General features: G+C 44.3%; 1 protein-coding gene across 7 annotated transcripts in view; it reads right to left on the reverse strand.

Moving 5' to 3' along the window:
- The window catches only part of COL14A1 (collagen type XIV alpha 1 chain), a 129,868-nt gene extending 123,533 nt beyond the window's left edge, over window positions 1-6,335 (reverse strand). For 6 of the 7 annotated variants that reach the window (XM_087747008.1, XM_087746995.1, XM_087747000.1 and 3 more), the window contains exons 1-3: window positions 6,242-6,335; window positions 5,900-6,016; window positions 1,995-2,116 (exon numbers count right to left, since the gene is read on the reverse strand). In XM_087747008.1, coding sequence (XP_087603134.1) covers window positions 1,995-2,085 — 91 coding nt within the window. In that variant the 5' untranslated portion in view covers window positions 2,086-2,116; window positions 5,900-6,016; window positions 6,242-6,335. The remainder of the gene's footprint in view (window positions 1-1,994; window positions 2,117-5,899; window positions 6,017-6,241) is intronic. The other variant, XM_087746988.1, reaches the window with a different exon arrangement.
- Window positions 6,336-22,745: the final 16,410 nt, after the last annotated feature.

The following is a 22,745-nucleotide window of genomic DNA, read 5'->3' on the forward strand; positions in this document are numbered from 1 at the left end:
TTGATGCTGTTGTTTAAGTGACATTATGCTGAATGAGGAATAAATAGCAGTGATGAAAGACTAATTGAGTTGAGTAAAAACTGAATGGCACTATGTGGTTTATAAGGCAATCAGGCAATAAATGAGATAAAGCCATGTAGCTCAACGCAGATAACTCCTCAGTTGAAGGAATAAGTTGTAGCTTCAGGCATGTTGACTTCAGTCTCCCAAACATATTCTCCTTTCCAAGAAGTCACATTACGCACCTTTACCTGAGCATCTTTGCCAAAGGAAGGAAACACAAGCTGGAACTAATACCAGCTACTCCTACACCTTGGCAAAATGTATATTTTCTTAAAACAGACAAACATACTGTTAGTGCTGTATTAAATTGTAAATAGTTAGCCAGCTGCATGAAGAGTTTACTGCAAGGGGTGGCAACCTTGAGAAAAGAAAGGATTTGAGAAACATCTTATTACTTTAAGTATAGCAAGAGATATTTTTATTCTGTGAATGTGGAATAGAGACTTCATATCACCTCATTCAATAACATAACAGTCATTTTGGGCCAAGGCAATAATCCACTTAGCTTAGTATCACTGCTCACAGCATTCACCAGCTGATGCTTGCTGAAAGAGTATAAGAACAAGGGAAGTATTGTTCTTTATTCATCAAGTACACCAACTCTAGCTTCTGCTGGTGTGATGATTGTGGAAAAAACTCTCTCTGACCTTCATTTCATTGTATTAATAGTTTGAGAGTTTTCTCCCTTACGTATAACCGATTAAATTAACGTTTAAAAAAAAAGAAAAAGAGCTGGGGGGAGAATATGGTTTTCCAAGCTCAAGGAATTTTGCAAAACTTTCTGGAGATGGATCTCAATCCCCAATCCTGTTTTGCAAATCTTAACCATATGTATTAGGACTGAAATACACACAGAGAGGACTAAACATATGCTTTGCTTTATTGGCTCATTAAGTCACAAACATTCTGGACCTCATTTCTGACCAGAATTGATGTGTTGAACATTGGGAACATCTATTTCTTCATTCACCTCACATTGCCCACATTAAATATTACTGCTTACACGTGTCCCTAAGTTCTAGGAGAGGCTTGTAAAACACTCCCAGATTCCCAAACATCCAAGATGGTATGCTTCCCCAGCACTTGAGTGCCACGCAGACTGGACAGCACTGCTACTTGCATTTATCAGAACTTGGAAAGCCTCAGATTGCTGCTATTCTCTGAATGTGCTCATGAATAATGCATTATACAAGACACTTTAGAAGAGACCCAGGATCAAATTCTGTTCCCAGTTATGCCTATGCACTCTCATATGAAAGGGATTACATAAAAGTTGAGAGAAACATCTTTAGAAGTCACAAAAACTCATTGGCATTCTTCCTACCTTCTTCCTCAAGAAATAAGATAACTTTCCTCTAGAAGTCAAACCACTGTCAGTACAATCCAACAAGTATTTAAGCCTAACAATCTCAGCAGTATCTTTTAATACCCACAAAGGAGATTTTAAAAAAAGCTGCAGAAGTAGTCTGTGACATTTAACAGTCCTGTGCAATAGTGTATGATGTAAGTGTTACAATAGCTACTGTTCCAACAAAGAAAAAAAAAAAAAAAAAACATATATTCCATACAAGCTTAGCATCATAGCTGGCCCGTCAAACTTACTTGATTATGTAGAGGACAGCTACAGCAATCTCTGATCAGTACTCACACATAAATAAGAGTAAAAAAAAAAAAAATGCTCCATATAACTCATTTTGAGACACCTGAATTAGCAAAAAGATTCATGCTATTTGAGATACTAGCTTCAAGGAGCACACATGAACACATAATTCTACTCCCTCCTCCCCGAGATCAGCAGCAAAACTCCTGCTTCATTTCAGTAGTACTGGATCCACATCCTACTAAGAGGGAAATAACACTTGCATTTGGAATAATAAAGCCTATTTCTGCACATCAGAGTGAAAAGCTGCATCTTCTTATTTATGACTCACCTTGGCCCTGGGCATTACTGATGAAGAAAGTGGTGACAGCTAAAAAAGCCAAGAAGAAACAGCTCTGTATCTCATACCGACAAAACATCATCTTCCCCTCAATATGCACAGTATCAGCAGGTCTGAAAACACATAGAACAAAAAGACTTATTAAACCTGCAAAGATAAGGCATCCACTTTAATGAAAAGTGTAAGCAAAATCTGGATTCCATTAAAAAAAATTAGGAATTTGCCACAGACATCAGCGGAGCCAAGATTTCATCCTGACAGCGGTTTTATAACCAAAGCATATTTTAGCTGAAAGGGACAAAGAAGCCCATTTGGGCCACCTAACAGTTCTGAAAATTCAGCCCATGTAAAGAGAAAACTGATATTCTTTGCTAAGCATACATGAGTATTGGAAGTACAGTTTGCTACGCATAACAAGGTAAAATGAGTATCCCTATACAATCCAGTGTTGTAAGCACCTTATCAAGATACTAAAACTGTTATCTACTTTATATCCAGAAAGCGATGTTAAATTATGTATTTCAGGATTCTGTAATAAAAAGAGATGAGAATGGCCCTGCAAGCCTACCATAAAATAGCAAATGCGTGTACTCAATAACCCCAGTGAAATAATCATTGATCAGTTCAACTGAGCAATTTTGCACATCAGTTGTCAAAAAAAGGCAGAACTTTGTTCTGAGGAAAAACAAGTCTTCTTCTCACTGACCTCTACAGCCTACTCTATTTTTCCTCTTTCTGTCTTATTCAACTTATTCTGTGTTCCCTGTTGCACTACCTAGCACTTACACTGACTAAAGCAGACACAGCTCAGAAGGCATACAGGGTATCAGCTGAGTAAGCACTAATTCTATTTGTAGGTAACACCATGGTCAAAAATATTTACTCTAACTTAATCAGTTAGAAACATCAACACTTTAGAGTGCAGCACTGTATGAACACTCAAGGTAGTCCTAGGCGAACTAGCTGGGTTACAGGAAGCAATTCTTGTGCCAAAGAACAAGTTCCAGAAGGGGTAATTTATCTGCCCACAGAAGCAAGGTTAAGAACAGTACAAATTTCATTGCCTGAACCTGGCCTTTAACACTTTCCAGCACAGTTATTCGACATATATAGAAGCACCTCTCAAGACACATCAACACGCTCATAACATGGTGCTTATAACTGTTTATCTACCACTCAACTTTACTGCACTAGTTGTAGTTAATTTTCTGGGCCAGGAAGAAGAAGAATTTTTGCCGCCCTCTCCTGTTAGTATTTTATGGGAGAATTAAATTAAGATAATTAATAACAGGTCTCTTGCTGTCCACAAAGGGTCAGCATTTGAAGGTTTACTCTGGTGAATTTTGCTTTATGTATTTCTGTGTTGCAGGTCCCTCCCATTTACCTCCTGTGTCATTTTCTCTAATATTCCCTACCTACCATCACTGAATTTGCTTTCATGTTTTCATTGTCTTCTGAGGAAGGCATAAAGCAAGTGGTTCAACCACTGTCTAATATAAAAGGTAGGCTGAAGTACCTCAAACATTATTAAACAGATAAGAGGATAAGACCTACATCTCCTTCTCTCTTCAAGTATTTACAATTTGCTATAGTTATCCCAGGACTTGGTAGGTCTACTGTTGCAAATCCCAGTTATGAATGCTTGCTCTGCCACCTGGAAATATATAGGGGGCTTAACCGTTGTCAATTCCATCCACAGGAGGTTACCTAAGCTTTAGCCAAATTATCAACAAATTTCACACTACTTAAATATATATTTTAATCCATCTCTTACAGTACAAATCTCTCAAGACAGAGGCAAATAGCTAGATCCAATAACAAAGACATGCACCAGCAACTTCGGTATTGCTATGCCCGGTTCTTAGGACACGTCCTCCAGATGGAATTCAGAAACCCGAGCAAAGTGCCCAGGCTTCCTACTACACGAACACAAAGAGTCAGACACCCAAGGACTGGATCCAGACGAGTCAGCACAGTCAGCAGACAGTTGCCTAATGACAGGCAATAAGAAGAACGAAGAGAGTTATGTCTTCAACAGTCTGAAATACATCCCTTGTGTATCTCGCAATGGGTATCAGTGCCTCTCCCCTCACTCAGGAATACAACCAAGTAAGTGTAGACTCTTCAAAGAACAGCATACAACTCATTCTTCAATACAGTCACCACTGACAACACGCAGATTTCTTTGCATGTAATAACCCAGACGTTAAAATATTCACTCACAGTGGTGGCTCAATTCCCCATCTGCTAGATTTGATATAAACCCTCCTCCCAAATAAGGGCTATAAATCCTAACTGACAGGAACCCTGTGTAGAAACACTTTCTACTGCTGCTTTTAGAGAAAAGCCATCGCACAGAGAAATAAGATTTATTGGGATACATACAACTGGCGCTGGATAAACTAGGCACAAGCTCACCCCTGCAAGGGCCCGCAGTTCAAGTTTCACGTAACTAGGAAAGCCAACCACCAGCCTGCAGCCACCTTGTGGCTGATATCATCTGGGAATAAAAAAAAATATCCTATTCCTCCTGCTTTTTATATATTTCACCTTTTGTTAGCTATTTGGTAAACCAACAATCTGACGGAACAGCCCTGGCAGCAGAGACCAAACTCTCCCAAGCCAAGAGCCCTGCCCATGAGGTGAGCCCCGCTCCCTGTGGGCTCACGGCTCCTCGCCCGGGTGGGCTCCAGGCCGCCCGCCTGCCCGGGGAGGGGGGTCTGCCCCGGCCTGCCGACAGGGCACCGTCTCCCGAGGGAACAACCTGCCTTTGAGACCCCCCGGCCGGGGGAAACGCGACACACAGCCGTGTGCTCCGTACCGCCCTGGCCGCGGAGGCGCGCCCAGCCCAGGCGAGGAGGCAGAGCCGCCGCGGCACAGCCCTGGCACCCTTCCCCAAGGCGGGCAGGTCAGCGCTGCCCTCCTGAATGGCAGCCCGGGGTTTATTTCTCCGGTCGCGGCGCCTCGTTATGGAGCGGCGTGACCCCGCGTCCACCCGCGGCCTGGGGACAGGCACGCGTTCCGCGGGTCGGCGTCCCGCTGGGCGAAAGGCAGAGTGCGACCTGCCCCGGCTCCGCCGCGGCCTCGAGGGAGCCGCCGGGCCCGCCGCCACGGCCGCCGCCCCCACACGGGAAAGGCGGGAAGGCGGCAGAGGGGGCCGGCGGCGAGGCGGAGGCAGGTTCGTTCGCGCCTCGCCGCAGCCCCCGCAACGCGGCTCCAGCCTGGCCGGACGGGCCGCGTCTCACAAGCCCGGCGCCGCGCCTGACCCCCCGGCTCCTCTTCGGGGCGCTCCCCGACCCCAGCACCCACCGGCCTCCCGTTTGAAAGCCAGTTCCCGCCCCAAGTTAAGAAAGGGACGGCGGGGAGTTCGTTGCCTCCGCCGCGCTGAGGGGAGGAACAGGCCCTGTGAGACCCAGGGGCCGCCCGCCGGGAACCCCCCGCCGCCGGCAGCGGGCTCGCCTGCCCGGGCAACCACCCGCTGAGGTAACACCCTGCCGGCGCCGGGCGTCAGGAGCCGGGGCGAAGCGATCCGCCTCGGCGCGCCGCGGGAGGGAGGATGCACCCGCGGGGGGACGCGGGCGGCAGCCAGACCCTCCGTTTAAAAGCGTGACTGGTTATTTTTTAATTATGATTCTTTTAAAAAGTAAAGCGCTTGCGAGAGTTTCTGAGGGGCTCCCCCTCCCCGCCTCAAGCTCGTCCCTTCCCACCCCTCCATCTCCTCCTCCCGCTCCCCCTCCGGGGCTCCGCTCCGGCCGCCGCGGGGGTGCCGGGGCAGGTGGGGGAAAGCGCTCCCGCTGCGGCCCCTGAGCCCCGCGGGCTTTAACCCCCCGGAGCCCGCCAGCCCCCCTCCCGCCGGGCCCCAGCCCCGGGGGAGACGCAGCGGAGCTCACACCGACCTGCGCGGGCATCAGCGGCGGAGCCGCCGGCGGGGCTGCGGCCGCTGGTTTTCACGCGGGGCTGCGGGAGAGGCGCTTCCCTCCCCTCTGGCCGCTCTTCCCCTCGCCGCGCCGCATCTGATAAGGCGAAAGGGTAGCAAAAGGAGGCGGGCAATTATAGAGCAGAAGGTGGAAAGAAGGGGGGAAAAAAAAAAAAAGAGGCATGAGCGGTGCCTGAGAGCCAGCCCTCCGCCCCCGAGCCCGACCTCGGCGGCGGGGGCGCGGCCAGGTGCGCGGGGAGGCAGGGCCGGGGCTCCGCAGGTGCCGTGCTGCTCGGTCTCCTCTTTCTCCTGGTTTTGCTACCTTTTAACTCATTTTCCTCTCCCCGAAATTCCTCGTTCACTTCGTTTTAAGTGATTTAGAAGGTGCCTACTCCGCAGTACGGCTTGGAATGCAAGTATCCGCCGGTGCCGGGTATTGCGATGTGTGGATTAATGATTCATCGGGGAAATATTTATATTAAAGTGTTCCAGCACTTGTCTGGCTTAGTATAAACCTTGATTAAAAGCATCGTGGTACGTATGTACATTTTTGCCATATGCATAGACGCTGCAATGGGGACATGAAATTGCGGAATCTAGACTCATATAGAAGTATGAGTTACCCTATGGTATTCCCGACTGAGTTTACAATTAAGGCTGCTACTCGTCAAGTTTGTAAGTCCCAAGAATTTAAGAGGTGAATGAAAATATTCATTACAACGTGTCTGGTCATCTGTATAAAATTACGAATGAAATCACTGAAGGACCGCAGTTAAGGAGCAACAGGCGTAGGTGAAACAGAGATGTGCATCCCTTTCTCAGTGTAAGTAGGAGCCCTTTCTAGGGAAGGGGAAGGCAGCAAGTCTCAGGGGGATGACTGTGACTAAACTCTGTAAAGCGGGACCTGCTTTTGCTGAGTGGGATTCCCAGTCCTGCAGACTCTTGTCCAAAGTCACAGTGCACAGATATCTTTCCACTGAAACTGCAGAAGCGTTTGAGCTTTAGAGGAACTCTTTAAGTCCAGTTGTTTTCTGCAGCAAAGGTTAAAAAGCATTCCTAGATCTAAAAAGCTTCTCCCAGCTCTAGGAATCTGGGAGATCCTGTCCTCTGCAGTTATTCTACGGTACTGCCAGCTGTGTGCAATGGCCAACACTTCGTACCGCTCAAGAAGAGAGTAGCTTGCAAGACTGACAATTCCTCTGAAGCAGTAAGATGCTCAGCTTATCGATGCTAAATGTGATACATTTTATACCTTTTCAGGTACCTAATTTATGTATTTAGCTAAACAATAATGTCCAGAAGACAAGGAAGCAAATGGATAGGTCTATTTGCAATGCCCTTGAAGACTCAGTAAATGTAGAGAGATAAATCAGCCTAATCCATGACTGCTTGCTGGCTCATGTATTTCAGGGCAGGACAAGGAACAGCCTGCCAAAGGGAGAGTCTGGCTCCCTCTCTCTCTCTCCCCCCCCCGAAATGATAATATAGTATGCAAAGTCCACGAGCACCATCCTGTGGCTGCATCTAGTCAGAGTACTGGGACTCACAGTAAAAAGTCTTGAGGATCCCACTGACCGATAAATAGATTCTGAAACTAATATTTTAAGTTTATGCAAAGTATATGCTTTCAAAGGTAACTCAGCTGATTTTATTAATATCAATTTATTTTCCTGACTTACAATGCTATTTTTACACTATTTGTCCACATTTTAGAGTGAATCGTGCCTGCTACCATTGAGCTTTATTCAGCTTCCTCTGGAAAGCACAGTAGATCTCCTTGCATAATTACAAAGAAGAGCTCATGTTGTCCAAAAGTTCAAGCTAACTGACTTTTGCTTTAAATTTTGTAATTCTTGTTAAATATGATGGTACATACAGTGCTCTTTGCCAAGATCAGTCTGTCAACACTTGCGATAATTAAGTGATTTATGAAGTCATGTGCTGAGAGATTGGAGAAGGACTTAGGACTATGTTCTTCCCAAATTAAAAATACAGAAAAAATATTTCAATTAAAAATGCAATTGTGATACACCATCTTTAACATATTAGCCATGCTTGCTTTTTAAAGTTTCTTGTCTTCAGTAGTTAAAACAATTTCACAGTTATTTTGTGATATGAATATGCAGTGAAATGACTTCTGAAAATGGTAGCTATTTTTTGTGAAATATTTTTTTCTAGTGACTTTCTTTGTGCTACAGCTGTTTCTCTGTTATCAGCCCCACAAATGTGGCTTTTTACAGCTCTATTTTTAGGCAGGAACTGCCAGAGTAGTCCAGCTTTGCTTTGTTATCGGTTGGCATGTCTGATGAGTCATTTTCATTTCCTTGATAGGTTTTAGAAGATTTCAGTGCTGTCAGCACTTTAGTGAGCTGCTAGGTTTATTCATCTGAAGTTTATTACACGTAATGAGGTAAGTGAAAGGGGTACATAGGAAGCCAGATTGATGCCATGGCCACTGAAGTGTAACTGTTCATGTTTAGGGTTGGTCCTGCTCCTCTAAACATGCAGGAAAGGGAGAAAAACTGGGCAAAGGGAGCATAAGGAGATGGAAAAATATAAATATTTCTCAGTCATGTATTTTTCTGTTCATCTCTCAGTATGAGGGTTCCAAAAGGTAATGGGAAGAATAACAAGTTTAGTGTTTCATAAAGTTAGGTTTTCATTCTGCAGTCAAATTAGATCCCTTCAGATTTGTGAGGTGAGATTCATCTATCCTGGGTTTACACTTCAACAACTGAGCCAGTTGCTGAGCCCTTTTCTGGCCAATGCTGAGGAACAGACGTAGCTGTACAAGCCTGGAGACACGGCCAGGAGCTAAGCTCCCTCTTAGCCTCTGACAAGTGTAGCTTATCCAGATCCATTTAGGGAGGGAGTTCAGCCACACGTTACACTCCTTGAGCATCAGGGAGGCTGAGTTCAGCCTGCTGAGAAACTGGAGACCCAGCTGCTAATTCCTGTACCCACAGCCTCCTCACAGCTGCAGTGAAAAGGCAGTCCACCAGAGAAGTGACGTTATCCTCTCTGATGTGCATATGTGCTCACACGGTAGGAGCCCACCTTACCTCACTGGACGGGGAGGGCTCATGTGTGCTCATTCTCCCTCAGGCTGCGAGGAGCAGGAGGAGTTTCCTGGTCTCCTGCTGGACAATGTTCTGGACCCATGAGCATTACACAGGATCACAGAATCACTGAGCTTGGAAGGCACCTCTGGAGATCATGTAGTCCACACCCCCCCTATTCAAGGAGGGTCAGCTAGAGCAGGTTGGCCAGGGCCATGTCAAGTTGAGTTATGAGTATCTCCAAGAATGGAGACTACACAACCTCTCTGGCCAACCTACTCCAGTGTTTGACCACCTTCACAGTAACAAAAAACAACAAGCACCCAACATTTTCTTGTGTTCAGAAGGAATTTCTTGTGTTTCTATTTGTGTCCATTTCCTTTCACCCTGTTGCTTGGCACCCATGAGAAGAGTCTGGCTCCCTCTTCTTCATTCCCTCCCGTCAGGTATTTGTCCATATGGATAAGATGACCTTGAGCCTTCTCTTTCCTAGGCTGAACAGTCCCAGCTCTCTCAGCCTCTCCTCTTTATGAAAGACACTCCAGGCCCTTAATCATCTTCATGGCCCTTCACTGGACTCACTCCAATGAGTTCATGTCTCTCTTGTACTGAGGAGTCCAGCACTTGACCCAGCATCCAGATGGGGCCTCACCAGGGCGGAGTAGAGGGGAAGGATCACCTCCCTCAGCCTGCTGGCAATGCTCTTCCCTATGCAGGCTGGGAGGCTGTTGGCCATCTTTGCTGCAGGGGCACATTGCTGGCTCATGGTCAGCTTGTCCACCAGGACCCCCAGGGCCTTTTCTGCAAAGCTGCTTTCCAGCCAGTCAGCCACCAGTGTGTACTGGTGCCTGGGGTCCAAGGGCTGGACCTTGCACTTCCCTTTGCTGAACTTCATGAGGTTCCTGTTTCGCCATTTCTCCAGCCTGCTGAGGACACTCTGAATGGTAGCACAACCCTCTGGTGTATCAACCACTCCTCCTGTTTTTTTACCATCTGCAAACTTTTTCAAGGTGCACTCTCCACCATCGACCAGTTCATTAATGAAGAGGTTAAACAGTATTGGCTCCGATCAACCCCTGGGGTACATCGCTAGTGACTGACCTCCCGTTGGACTTCATGCTGCTGATCACAACCCCTTGAGCCCAGCAATTCAGCCAGTTTTCAATTCCTGTCACTGTCCACTTACCTAGCCCATGCTTCATCAGTGTGTCTATGAGGAAGTTATGGGAGAAAGCGTTACTGAAGTTAAGATAAACAACATTGCAGTCAAAATGCAAAATCCGTAATCACTGTTCCCTCTTGCTCCCAGACGGCATGCTGAGACTTCATCAGCCGGCCCGAGAGAGCGCTGCAATTGATGGGCAAATCCTGTGCGGCTGCTAGCACGGAGGCAGGGGCGACCTCAGGAAAGAGGAAAGACCAGACTTTATGATGTTTAGATCTACCAGCAGCTGGAAATAGGTGGGCACAAATATGGCATTAGGCTGGCAAAAGTGAGCACAGACTTCTTCACTGGATTGCGCTGCGGTGCAGATTAAGTTGCAGCCCACCAATGGTACAATATAATGCAGTGAGGGAAGGGTTCCCCCCGTTTTTTACTGAATAAACAGAAGACCAACAGATTCTGGCTGGCTGTGCCAGAAGTAATTTTCTTCAGAATGAAATCCAGGCTGAAATGAATATTTAAACCCTGTAAGAGCTGGAAGCAATACTGTGGTGGTCTCTGTAATACATACCTTGAGTAACGAATACAAGAGAAGTCTGGAACAAGGAAGAATTCCTTTCCATGTATCTTAAGCTATTACCTAAAAGCAGCAGAGCTTCTTGTTTGTCTCATACTGAGCTTCTTGTCTGAGCTCCTCCCCTATATAATCTTGAATGCTATAATTACACAGCTCTGGTCTGCCTCCATCTACTTTAAGCACTTTTCTAGTACACGTGTCCATGACAGTAAAATTCTTGACAAGAGGAGCAAGATTTGTTAAATACTGTCCAATGATTGATTTTTCCAGCTTGTCGATTAATGCAAAACTATGAATTTTTAGTTTTTCTAATTTTTAGAAAAGCATGTCTGTTCATCAGACTGAAAAATAATGAGAGTTGTATGCTAGAATAATATTGCATTACAACACACGAGGGTTTTTTTGCCACTGAATGAACACCTGAACAAAACTCTCCTTTAAGAGCAGTTTATATTGCTCACAAATTTTATTCATCTAAACTGTTTCCTTTGCTCAGTTTTAAACAGCCTTGTTCTCTTTGCTGCTTTTGTTTTAAGGGATTTGAAGTGGAGGATGAGATTCAGAGATGGGTGCTTTGTTCCCCTACACATTTTTAAGCATTACAATTGAAACTTTCAATAACAGACTAAAAGTTTTCCAATATTTATTTAAGCATATGTTAAACATATAAAGTTAGCTTTCCCCAAATAAAATACTGAATTGACCTTAGCAGAAATTTTACAAAAGATAAATGGTACTGTGATTCGTATTTGCCAAAGAAAAAGCTATTATTGTGAAAAATTGTAGCCTGTGTTTCTGAGTAATTTTATATAAAATGTGAATGGAGAAAGCCAAGAGAAATATGAATATTTTATTTGTTGCAAACAGCTCAATAAAATTACCCCCAACTCAAATACTCACTGAAGAAATTCAGTATGCCTTCCATTTTTATATTTCAGGGGCATTTAAGCAGCTGAAATAACTGTCTGTTAATTTTTCCAATAAATATCAATACTAAAAATCAGTATACTGGAAATCTCACTTTATCAGGTACGAGAAGAAGAATTTACAGCAATTTTAAACATTTTTTCCAGTTGTGAAGCAATAACAGAGGGGGGCAGTCTTGGACAAAAATCTCTTGTGTGTTAACAAACCGCTGCCTTTCCAGGTTCAGTGTATCCAAATTCAAGTACTGTGTCTGCTAACCCCCCCCACTTTAATAGTCCCCTGCTTTGATCTGCATTGTAAGAGCTGAGAAATGATCAGCTGTAAAGACCTGCATTACTCAGCTTCCGTGCAGAAGGGTTCCACTCAGCCAAAGCCAACTCATATAGAGCTCCTCTACGGAGAAGAAGGTGCTACCACGGGATGGACTGCAGTGCTGCTCAGAATTACTGCTAAAGTCGTAGGGCGGTACCTACACTGCGAGAGTATGTGTGACTGTTGTCAGTGAGCTGTCCCTAAGACTGAGACGGCCATTTGCTGTCTCAAGATTTGGCAAGAATTGTTAGGATAAAGAGAAGGAGGAGGCAAAGTTTTGGTTCTGCTCTGCGTGCGTCGCAGAGCTAGCTCTCTGTGTCGCATGTGCACCCAGGAAGTGCTCGGACACTTCCCACTGAACATGACTTAAGTGCCTTAAATATAAAGTCAAAAATAACAGGAAATTACACAGGAGGAAAGCAAGTGTATATACTAGCTTTAAACAAATAGCCGGCAGTAATTATGCTCCAAAGCGATTGATCTGATGACTTAAAGATTTATAGGGTATTGTGACAAAGAGTGTAAAAGCTGTAAAAAGGAGAGGCAGTAGTCTACAACCACAAAAAGCAGATAGCATCTCTAAAGCTTTTGGGTTAGCTTCCCCCCGCCACTCTCAACACTCGGAGACTGTATTTTATGCAGTTGTGCAAGTTTTTGCAGCATCTGGATCTTGCACTGAACAACACCTCAATCCATGTTCTTCACAAAACCCAGGTAAAAATAGGACGCTCAGCAACACTCCATCCATGATGCTACTCCGTTTTCCAGTATTTGTTCATTTAACTGTAGTGACTGACTTTTCATCTCGGGCTTTTTGACAAAGTACTGTAATCTGCATGTCATCTCTTTTTTTGCTTTTTCCTTTAGATTATCACTGTTTGGGCCCTGTTGTAATCTTTAATTTACTGGTGGCATCTTTCATAAATGCTAGTTTAAATGTTCTTGTAATATTGGCACTGGCCGCAATAAGGTTCTTTATCTTACGCTTCACAGAAAAAAAGCTTGTCCAGGGCCTGTTTAAATCGGCACAGTGCTTAAGGTAAGTCAGATTACAACAGGGCCCTGAGGAAAATAAAGCCTTGAAGACCGCAATGTTTCTGACAGCGCAGTCTTCAGAGGCACTGGTGGAACAGTAGATGTTCTTCACTATCTAGCACAAGCACAATCTCTGTCCCAAGGTTTGCAGTCTTGGAAGAATAGCCAAAACATCTGCTTTAGGCCACAGGGCATTTCAGAATGTTGATAATAATAATAATAACAACAATGATTCAGCACATGGAAAGGAGTTACTGCTGTTTGGGATGTCAGCCAGTCTGTCCCTTCAAATGTTAGCAAGGTTTGACTTGGAGAATCAGTCCGTAAAATCTGGAAGCTCTGAATGCTTTTGCACTGAGAAGCGAGCATGTGAATCCGTGTAGTAACAAACTGTATGTTCGTATTGCTTCTGCATATGCTGGTTCGTTAGAGCTAATATTGGCCTGTGTAAGAGACTGAGAATACAGACAATTAGACAGCAGATGAATTAAATCACGATGGATCATGTTCCTGTTCTATCCTGTTCAATTCTTTTTTCCCGATGCCAGCCGAAGGACTAACTTGCCTCCCTGTCTCACATATAGCACAGGTAACCCTCCATGGGGAAGTCAGACTTTGACTGACAATCTTTGGAAAGCTCCCCCTCCCATCTTCCCTGCTCTCCATCATTGTTCAGACTGCCAGCCTGGAAAGCCTACCTGGGAAGCTGAAGAGGAGGAGAGGGGGGGTTGGGGGCAATGAGCCTTCCTCAGTAAAGTAATTCTTCACAGGACCCAAGGCATGCAAACTTCAGGAGTGTACAATGAGGACTTGAATCTATGTGATGATAAAAGCAACTTGATTGGGATTTGACTGTATCCCTTAAAATCAAGAGCGAAACTCATTGGGAGGGAAGAGGCAGGACAGGATCAACTTATTTCAAAGAGAGCTATAAGCACCTTTGAAATTCAGTAAGCTTCAGGCTCTGCCCTCACATGGAGTGGCTCGCCCTGAGCAGTTCTCCACCAGGGCATGCGGAGCCATCCGGATGGCTGTCCATTACCTGCTTCCGTACTGTATCTGTAAAAGAGGAACAGGCAGTAATGATGCATTTTGTTACTGACATCAACTGTTAAGCATAAAGGTACATTTCCTAAAATCACGTTTCTGCCCTTCTTTACAGTCTGAAGTTCATTTTCTTTGCGTTATATCTGCTGATAGTCATAAAAACTTGGGTAGTTATTGCCTGCACTCTAAAGAAAAAAAGAAAGAACGGGAGAAAGTGAAGAACAGCTTTGTTTCTCCAGTGTGCTACATTCTTTATATATTTTATCTTTTAAAAAAAATTCCACCCATGGCCTTTTTATTATTTTATTTTCCTCATAAAACTTATAAAATATTTCATGGTAGATAAAATTTTCTGAACAGAGGAACAAACAGATGAACACCACAAGACTGTAGTGCCGTGATTTATTTCTGGGTTCACAGGATTAGGTGAGAGCCTAGTGTGTCACGCTTAAAGTAGCCTGTTAAAATAAGTGCCTGAACAAGACTTGGTGATGCTGAACAGCCACCTTGTATATCAGTGGAACAGCATAGTTCTGTATTGGCAGTAGTCACAATGAGCATCTGCTCTCTTTTTTTGTTGTTTTTTTTTTCCCGAGAGTGATTTTGAGAATCATCATAGCCAAATCCATGCTTCTCACATTGGGTTATATCACATATTAAACCAGGGCTGCATTTGGTGGGCAAGTCCAGTTCAGATTTACAAAATAATTTCCTAAATGTGAGTCGTCTTTTATCTTTCTGCTGTTAAAATCAACCTGCCACTAAAAGGTCAGACTGTGATTTTGCTTCTACTCTTATAGTCAAGCATCATTTTTGTACAGTTAATGGAATTATTCCTGATTTTCGAGTGGGTAAATAAAACAGAAGCTCATCATAAATACTTATATTCACTATTGTTATTTGCCTAACTGCGTTCTCAAAGAATATTCAACATTATTTGTTAAACTACTATTAATTTTCTTCACTTGCCTAGCGACCGTGTAAGATTTATATGTCTTTCTAGATGTGATTAATGTCAGTAATAAAATTAGAATCATTGATGGAGGTAAAATTAAACATCTGAACTCTTCATAATTCAGTCTTTTTACATGAGCAAACCCCACATATTACAGTTGTAGTTCAAAGGATGTTAACCTGTTATATTTACTGACAAATTCCCACTTATGTTATTTTACTAAACATGCTATATAATCTGTAGCAATACTCATTATTCAGCTATGACATTATTCCTTTGAAAAGCCTGTGGGCTTCCCGATGCTTGCTTTTCAGCGACAGGCAGGAATGTGCCGGACAAATCAAGCCCTGAACTGAATGTGCTATTGAGGGTGTTTTGTACCACTGGCTTCTCTACGACCCACAGGCTGTTTTTGTGGCTTTGCTTGGGTAAACATGGCTCTCGCCGCACGGCGCGGGGCCGGTTGCGCAAGGCGGCATGCCGTTTGGCCTCCACATCCTCCCACACGCCTGGGGACCAGGGCCCGATCCAGCCCTCAGCAAGCTCAGCTGGCAGCCTGCGGAGTTTGGCGCTGAGGCTTGCTGCAGAGGGAGCCTCTCCCTCGGAAAGGTTGAGAGGAGGAGCAGAGATTCCCCTGCAGCCCCTGGGGAAGACCATGGTGAGGCAGCCCGTGGAGGTCCACGGTGGAGCAGATATCCACCTGCAGCCCATGGAGGACCCCACACCAGAGCAGGGGGGTGCCCGAAGGAGGCTGTGACCCCATGGGAAGCCCACACTGGAGCAGGCCCCTGGCAGGACCTGTGGCCCCATGGAGAGAGGAGCCCAGGCTGGAGCAGGTTTGCTGGCAGGACTTGTGACCCCACGGGGGACCCACGCTGGAGCAGTCTGTTCCTGAAGGACTGTACCCCGTGGAAGGGACCCACGCTGGAGCAGTTCATGAAGAACTGCAGCCCATGGGAAGGATTCACGTTGGAGAAGTTCATGGAGGACTGTCTGCCATGGGAGGGACCCCAGGCTGGAGCAGGGGAAGAGTGTGAGGAGTCCTCCCCCTGGGGAGGAAGGAGCGGCAGAGACAGTGTGGGATGAACTGACCGCAACCCCCATTCCCCGTCCCCCTGTGCCGCTGGTGGGGAGGAGGCAGAGAAAATCAGGAGTGAAGTTGAGCCCGGGAAGAAGGGAGGGGTAGGGGGAAGGTGGTTTAAGATTTAGGTTTTATTTCTCGTTATCCTACTCTGATTTTATTGGTAATAAATTAAATGAATTTTCCCCAAGTCGAGTCTGTTTTGCCTGTGATGGTAATTGCTGAGTGATCTGGATGGCTGGAGTGATTGGCTGGATGGTCACATCCAGAGGGTAGTGGACAATGGCTCAATGTCCAGATGGAGAACAGTGATGAGTGGTGTCCCTCAGGGGTCCGTACTGGGGCCAGTCCTGTTCAATATCTTCAATGAAATAGACAGCGGGATCAAGTGCACCCTCAGCAAGTTTGCAGATGACACCAAGCTGAGCAGTGCAGTTGACACACCTGAGGGATGGGATGCCATCCAGAGGGACCTGGACAGGCTGGAGAGGTGGGCCTGTGTGAACCTCATGAGGTTCAACAAGGACAAGTGCAAGGTCCTGCACCTGGGTCGGGGCAATCCCCGGTATCAGTACAGGCTGGGGGATGAAGGGATTGAGCGCAGCCCTGCCAAGAAGGACTTGGGGATACTGATAGACGAAAAGCTGGACATGAGCCGGCAATGTGCTCTTGCAGCCCAGAAGGCCAGCCGTATCCTGGGCTGCATCAAAAGCAGTGTGGCCAGCAGGTTGAGGGAGGTGATTCTGCCCCTCTGCTCTGCTCTGGTGAGACCCCCCCCTGGAATACTGCATTCAGCTCTGGGGCCCTCAGCACAGGAAAGACATGGACCTGTTGGAGCGGGTCCAGAGGAGGGCCACAAAAATGATCAGAGAGATGGAACACCTCTCCTGTGAAGAAAGACTGAAAGAGCTGGGGTTGTTCAGCCTGGAGAAGAGAAGGCTCTGGAGAGACCTTATTGCAAGTACTTAAAGGGGGTTTATAATAAAGATGGGGACAGAGTTTTTAGCAGGGCCTGTTGCGATAGGACAAGGGGTAATGGTTTTAAACTAAACTAAAAGAGGGTAGATTCACACTAGATATAAGGAAGAAATTTTTTACAATGAGGGTGGTGAGACACTGGCACAGGTTGCCCAGAGTGGTGGTAGATGCCCCATCCCTGGATATATTCAAGGTGAGGTTGGACGGGGCTCTGAGCAACCTGATCGAGTTGTAGATGTCTCTGCCCATGGCAGGGGGGATGGACGAGATGGCCTTTAAAGGTCCCTTCCATCCCAAAGCATTCTGTGATTCTATGATTCTATTCTATGATCTCCCTGCCCTTATCTCGACACAGGAGCCTTTCGTTATATATTCTCTCCCCTGTCCAGCTGAGGAAGGGAGTGATAGAGCAGCTTTGGTGGGCACCTGGCATCCAGGCAGGGTCAGCCCACCACATACATAAAGGGTAATATTTTTCTACAGCCATGGAGCCCATGGGTTGCAGTCAATACAGGGGACTGCTGTCTTTCTGCGTTAGAGGGTGTGTGCCTTGCTTGCCCCCTGAAGTCTGTGGAGTAGAAGGGTTGTCCAGCAGGCAGCAAAATGGCCAAGGTCTTGAGAGAGCAAATTTCAGCTCTGCTTCTCCACAGGCTTCCTGGATGACTTTAGTTATCCTGGTTGCCTGTGTGGGTTTTACCTTCTCTGCTGTGGATCTAGGAACTCGTCTGGTGACACTTGGAGAATGGTGGATGTGGGAGTGGGGGGCTTGAGGATGTGCTGGCAGTTGTAAAACCTATTGAACATGAAGGTGTATGAGCCAGCTAGTAAGGCATACAGTCACAGCACGTTAGGTAACTACTGGTGAGATCTTCAATACTGTTGGCCCTCTAAACACCTGTGTGGGTTAACAGGTATTTTTGATGGACTTTTTTTTAATGTCAACACCTAAATTCTCTATAAATTTCACTTTGAATTCCTCATTTGGTTTTGGACACTGCCTCAGTCCCCCTTCTGCTACAGGGGGTGAGCAGAAGCTACCATTGTACTGAGATGTCTGTACTGTGATGACTGACTGTGGTGCAAAGGCCATAGTAGCGAGAGCCATCACTGAAGCGTATGGGAGGTATATAAATACTTCAGGACACCTGAGAGTTACGATACCTGTCATATTCCAAGCAGTGGAATAAAACTCAGATTTAAGTGGAAATACTGAGCTGCTGCTGCCTCTGTTCTCACCTGCTGTGGCTGCAGTAGCTGCTACTCCTTCTTCTGATCTCATTTCCCTAATGGGAGCAGGTTGCTGCCTTGCTGTGACTCCTTGGGTGAAATTAGTACTTTTCAGGACAATAACACCCAAAAAGCAGGAAGAGTCTGCTAGAACATGCAGAGAGTAATTATGTACGATCATCTATACATACAGATTACAGCTCAACTGACAAATGGCTCTGGTCCCCTTGACTGGTGACAGACAATTCAGAAACAAAGCTGTCCTCGGCTGAGAGGCCACTTTGCATCTTGACAAAAAGCATAAGAGGAAAGGAAAGGGAGACGCATTTCTCGGGACATTTAATAATAGCACATCATCACAGTCAGTTCTGCATGACACAATCGTGCAACGACTTCGCAGAGAACTGGCTGGAGAGCCAGGAAGTTCTTTCCCATCAACAGCGCTAATTAAATATACAGCTGGGTAACTCCAATAAAATTACTAGCTGTAAGACAGTTGAATTAGCTGATATTAAGTGGGCATATTATTAGGGATGTCATTCAGTTGTTCACACATAGGTGTCTAGTGCCATTTGAAGTGTCCTACAGTATTTAAGACATCCTCTGGGACTTTTAGTCTCTAGGTGTGCTTTCAAGGGGCACGGGCTTCCCCATAGGTCCTCTCCATCCCATAAGAATGTCTCAAATACCCTAAAGCACCTTTGATGGCACTCAGCATTTACGTGTATGCGACAGAAGCAAGCCCCTGGTTTCTGAGTTCAGATTCCAATTAGATAAGTAGAAGGAGATGCCATCACCCTGCTGTGATGCTTTTTCAGATTATCTGCAGATCGGGGAAAGGGCACTACGTTAGCCCACGTGCCAAAGGTCATCTTTGCAATTACAAGCCCATTGTTAGGAGTTAATCATGACAACTGCTGGAAAAGGGTATCATCAAAGAGCCTTTGAAATGTGGACAATTCGACCTTAATTATAAAATTTTTATTTCTGTATTGCGTGGCTTCCTGAAGCTCTGCACTTTAAGGCAGCATTGTCTGTTTTTTGCAAAAGAAACAGTGATCAGCCAGAGTTAAGGTAAATGTCTTCGTGCCTTCATCTTCCAAATACAATTTCCAACTGAATCAGAAGAAAAGATTTTTTTTCTGTGACTATGTAGGAGATGAAGTCAGGGGGATTTATATTTAAATGGTCTCTGGAATGGAATACTGCTGCTGCTATAAGGAAGGTGAATTAATAACCCTCAGAAAATAATCTCTTCGGAGAATAAACAACACCACAATCATGCAGATACATGTATACTGCATAATGAAACAAAATTTTTAAAAGTGTAATACATATTTTATCATGAAATTGAACATTTAAGAGGGTAACTCAGCACATTTTTGTAAATGCTTCTTTTAAGCATATTTTGTAATCGATGATTTGCATCTTGTTGATTCTGGCAAAAGAAACAAAGCACACACACATCCCAAACTGCAGCAACAAACAAAAGGGTGCAGTAAGTTATCTTCAAAAAGCAGCTGAGCCGACAACGCTTATAAAACAAAACAGGCAACAGGAAAGTGTAACATTAAGATCTTAAATACTTTCATGTTTCATCCTTTCCAAGTTAACCCGTAAAAGCTAGCCGGTTCCGTCTGCAATATTTAAATGAGTTTTAAGAAAATCTTGTCTTGTTTCTAGAAATACTTTGCAGGTAAAGCAAGGCTGTTAGGGCACTTTGAGAACAGAAATTAAATGGATTCCTGATCCTACAAACTACTGAGCATTTCTTCCGAGTGGAATCACTTAATATTTCCCAGGCTTTGTTCAACCTCATGCTTAATTCAGCTTTTGCTAATAAACCTTTAGACCTCAGTTTAGCCCCATTGCTGGACTCCATTGACAAAGCAGTCGTTCAGTCAAGCCTGCTTAGCTGCATGTGTATTTCTTTTTAGTCGATACATGCAGTGTTTGCACGTATATGTCGATATTTTATAAAGATTTTAGAAACTGAAGATATGAAAAAAAAGTTTTAATTACTTCACAATGTAAATTAGAATTTTTTCTTTAAAGGAAATGTTTTGTTTGGGTAGCTTGTTACATTTGAAACTGAAATATTTCACAAACATATCTTTGCTATATTCTTATCGAGTGCATTTTATGCTTGAATGTTCTTAAATGCAAAAGTATTAATTACAACTTTGTTCTTATTGAGAAAACAGGGTTAAGAATGTAAATTGGATATTTAGTCATAAAACTACAATATTTTTCTTCTCTGGGCTGCTGCTAAGAAACACAACGGGACAGAACCTCTCCATACTGCACCCAATCACGGCACCTGCCTGATGGATGCTTATGGGTTCAACACTCATTCTGCTCCTAATTTAAAACCCTCAACAAGAATTTTAAAACAAGCTAACTTGATTTTTTTTTTTTTTTGCAAAAACTAATGGTTTGTACATGCTATGTATTTTCCAGCTACAATCTAGTAATAGGCATCATATTTTAGGTTTTGCTCAGGTAAAACTTTCCCAGGGAGACCCAGTGGATGTTTGCCTGAGAAGTGCAGATAAAAACTAGTATTCCCTGAGTTATACTTGGGTACAAAGAGGAAAGTATGATTTCTGTTCATCACAAGTTCCACGGCAAACCTGACGGGGGGAAAAAGGAGCATTTCCTAATGGGAAAAGCGTAGAATAGAGGAAGAAAAAAAAAATTCTGTTTGATACAAGAAGCTCTAAAACCTGAAGAGGAAAACATAAATCCTAATGATTAAATTCTGCAGCCATTTACAGTTTGCAGCGAAGACATGAGTTTATGTGATTGTAAGGCCCACTACGGCTGAGGCTGTGCTCCAGCCGGGACGTGATGGAGGGAAGGAGCAGAGGGGCTGTGGTAGCTCCTCCAGAGGACAGGAGGAAAACAACACTCTTTGGAGGTCTCTCATCTTTTCTCTCCATAATCTGAGAAAGTCCATGAAAGCTATGGCCCATAGTGTTATCAACTATATGAAGCTTTGTTAAGAGTAGGTGTGGTGGTATTTTACACCTCAAATGAATTTTATTCCATCATTACAGTAACTTTGTCTTATACTGCTCTCTTACCTCAAGGCTTTGTTTCTGTTAGTTATCATTTGATAGTAAAGCAGCAGCCAGTTCACCCGTTTGCCTGAAATATCAGGCTTGATAAATAAGCACTGCTAATTTATGAAAAGCTAGTGATGATGATCGTGATGAAGAGCCACTCAAAACCAGACTAATAACAATGACAAAGAAAGCAGGGCCATCAAGACCTTCAAGAATCAATTTTTAAGCTGGAAGCAGAAAGTAGGACCCTTGTTAACTATGTGGCAAAAGGAGTAGAAGAATAGGAAAGAAAATGAAATATGTCCATAAATCACTGGTAGAGGCTAAACAGTCCGGTGGGCACGGGCTGTCCTCTAGACCAGTGTTCCCCAGCTTGGCCTGCTTGGGTGCATGCAGCAGCAGCAGCAGCAGGGGCATTTCCCAGCAGAGTTCAACTGCCCAGGCACAAGGTAAACGCATCTTTGAAGTGGCCTGCATGCCACTAGCTGTGCCCATAAAATAATCGAGAGACCATTTTGTAAAAGTCTCTGGGTAGAAGCACCTTAGGAACAGAAGCAAGAAGTTGCATGTAAAAAGAAGAGAATTTCCTATGGCTTGAATCACCTGCAAATTGGTGGCACAGGATGGGAAAGCTATGTGTGTATGGCAGCATTTTTATACAAAAGGCACTACAATGATTTGTGCTACCTAGCATACAGTCCCTGCTTCAAATGTGTGCTCTCGAAGCAAAGCATTTAATTTTCAGTGTGTGCTTATGCAACTTGAGTTTCAACAGTACTGGAAATTCACGGCTCCCGTGGACAATATGAAAAAGGATATCTAACTGCACAACTACAGCCATTTTTCTAGAGGACATTCAGTTTGACAGTTATAGCTATTCCCTTCTGAATATTTCTAAATTTTCCTGAGGAATTGCACGTATAAAGACTAAGTATCTATATGTGAAACACTGTCTTTATAGTATAAATTCATTGTATCATTGAGTCCTGGGACATTCTTTGACAGATTATCTCTTGCATTAATGGCTCAGTTTAAAAATGAACGTGTAAATATTTATTTATGTACAAGTTTGTATAGAAATCTAATGATTTAAAATCACTCAGCTTCTCTGGAGCATCAATGATATTTTTATCTGCACTGTGTGAATACAAAAGGAATTATTACATTGGCAGTTACTATTTCTGTTTTTATAGATAACACATGGAAGTGAAAAATATAAGCCACATCACTCACCAGATAAAGAAAGACAAATTTTTAAAGTGTGTTTCATGGAAAGCTTTAATGGTAATTTTATTGCAAAAGGTTAGAAGTTCTCTCACTTTGTTTGAAGAGTGGCGTGGTCTAGCTTTACTTATACATGTGACATACACATGTTTTTTCACTTATACAAGCGGT

The sequence above is a fragment of the Nipponia nippon genome, unplaced genomic scaffold (assembly GCF_047370975.1).
Source record: "Nipponia nippon isolate SJK-2023a ecotype South Korea unplaced genomic scaffold, ASM4737097v1 scaffold_1, whole genome shotgun sequence".
NCBI lineage: Eukaryota > Metazoa > Chordata > Aves > Pelecaniformes > Threskiornithidae > Nipponia > Nipponia nippon.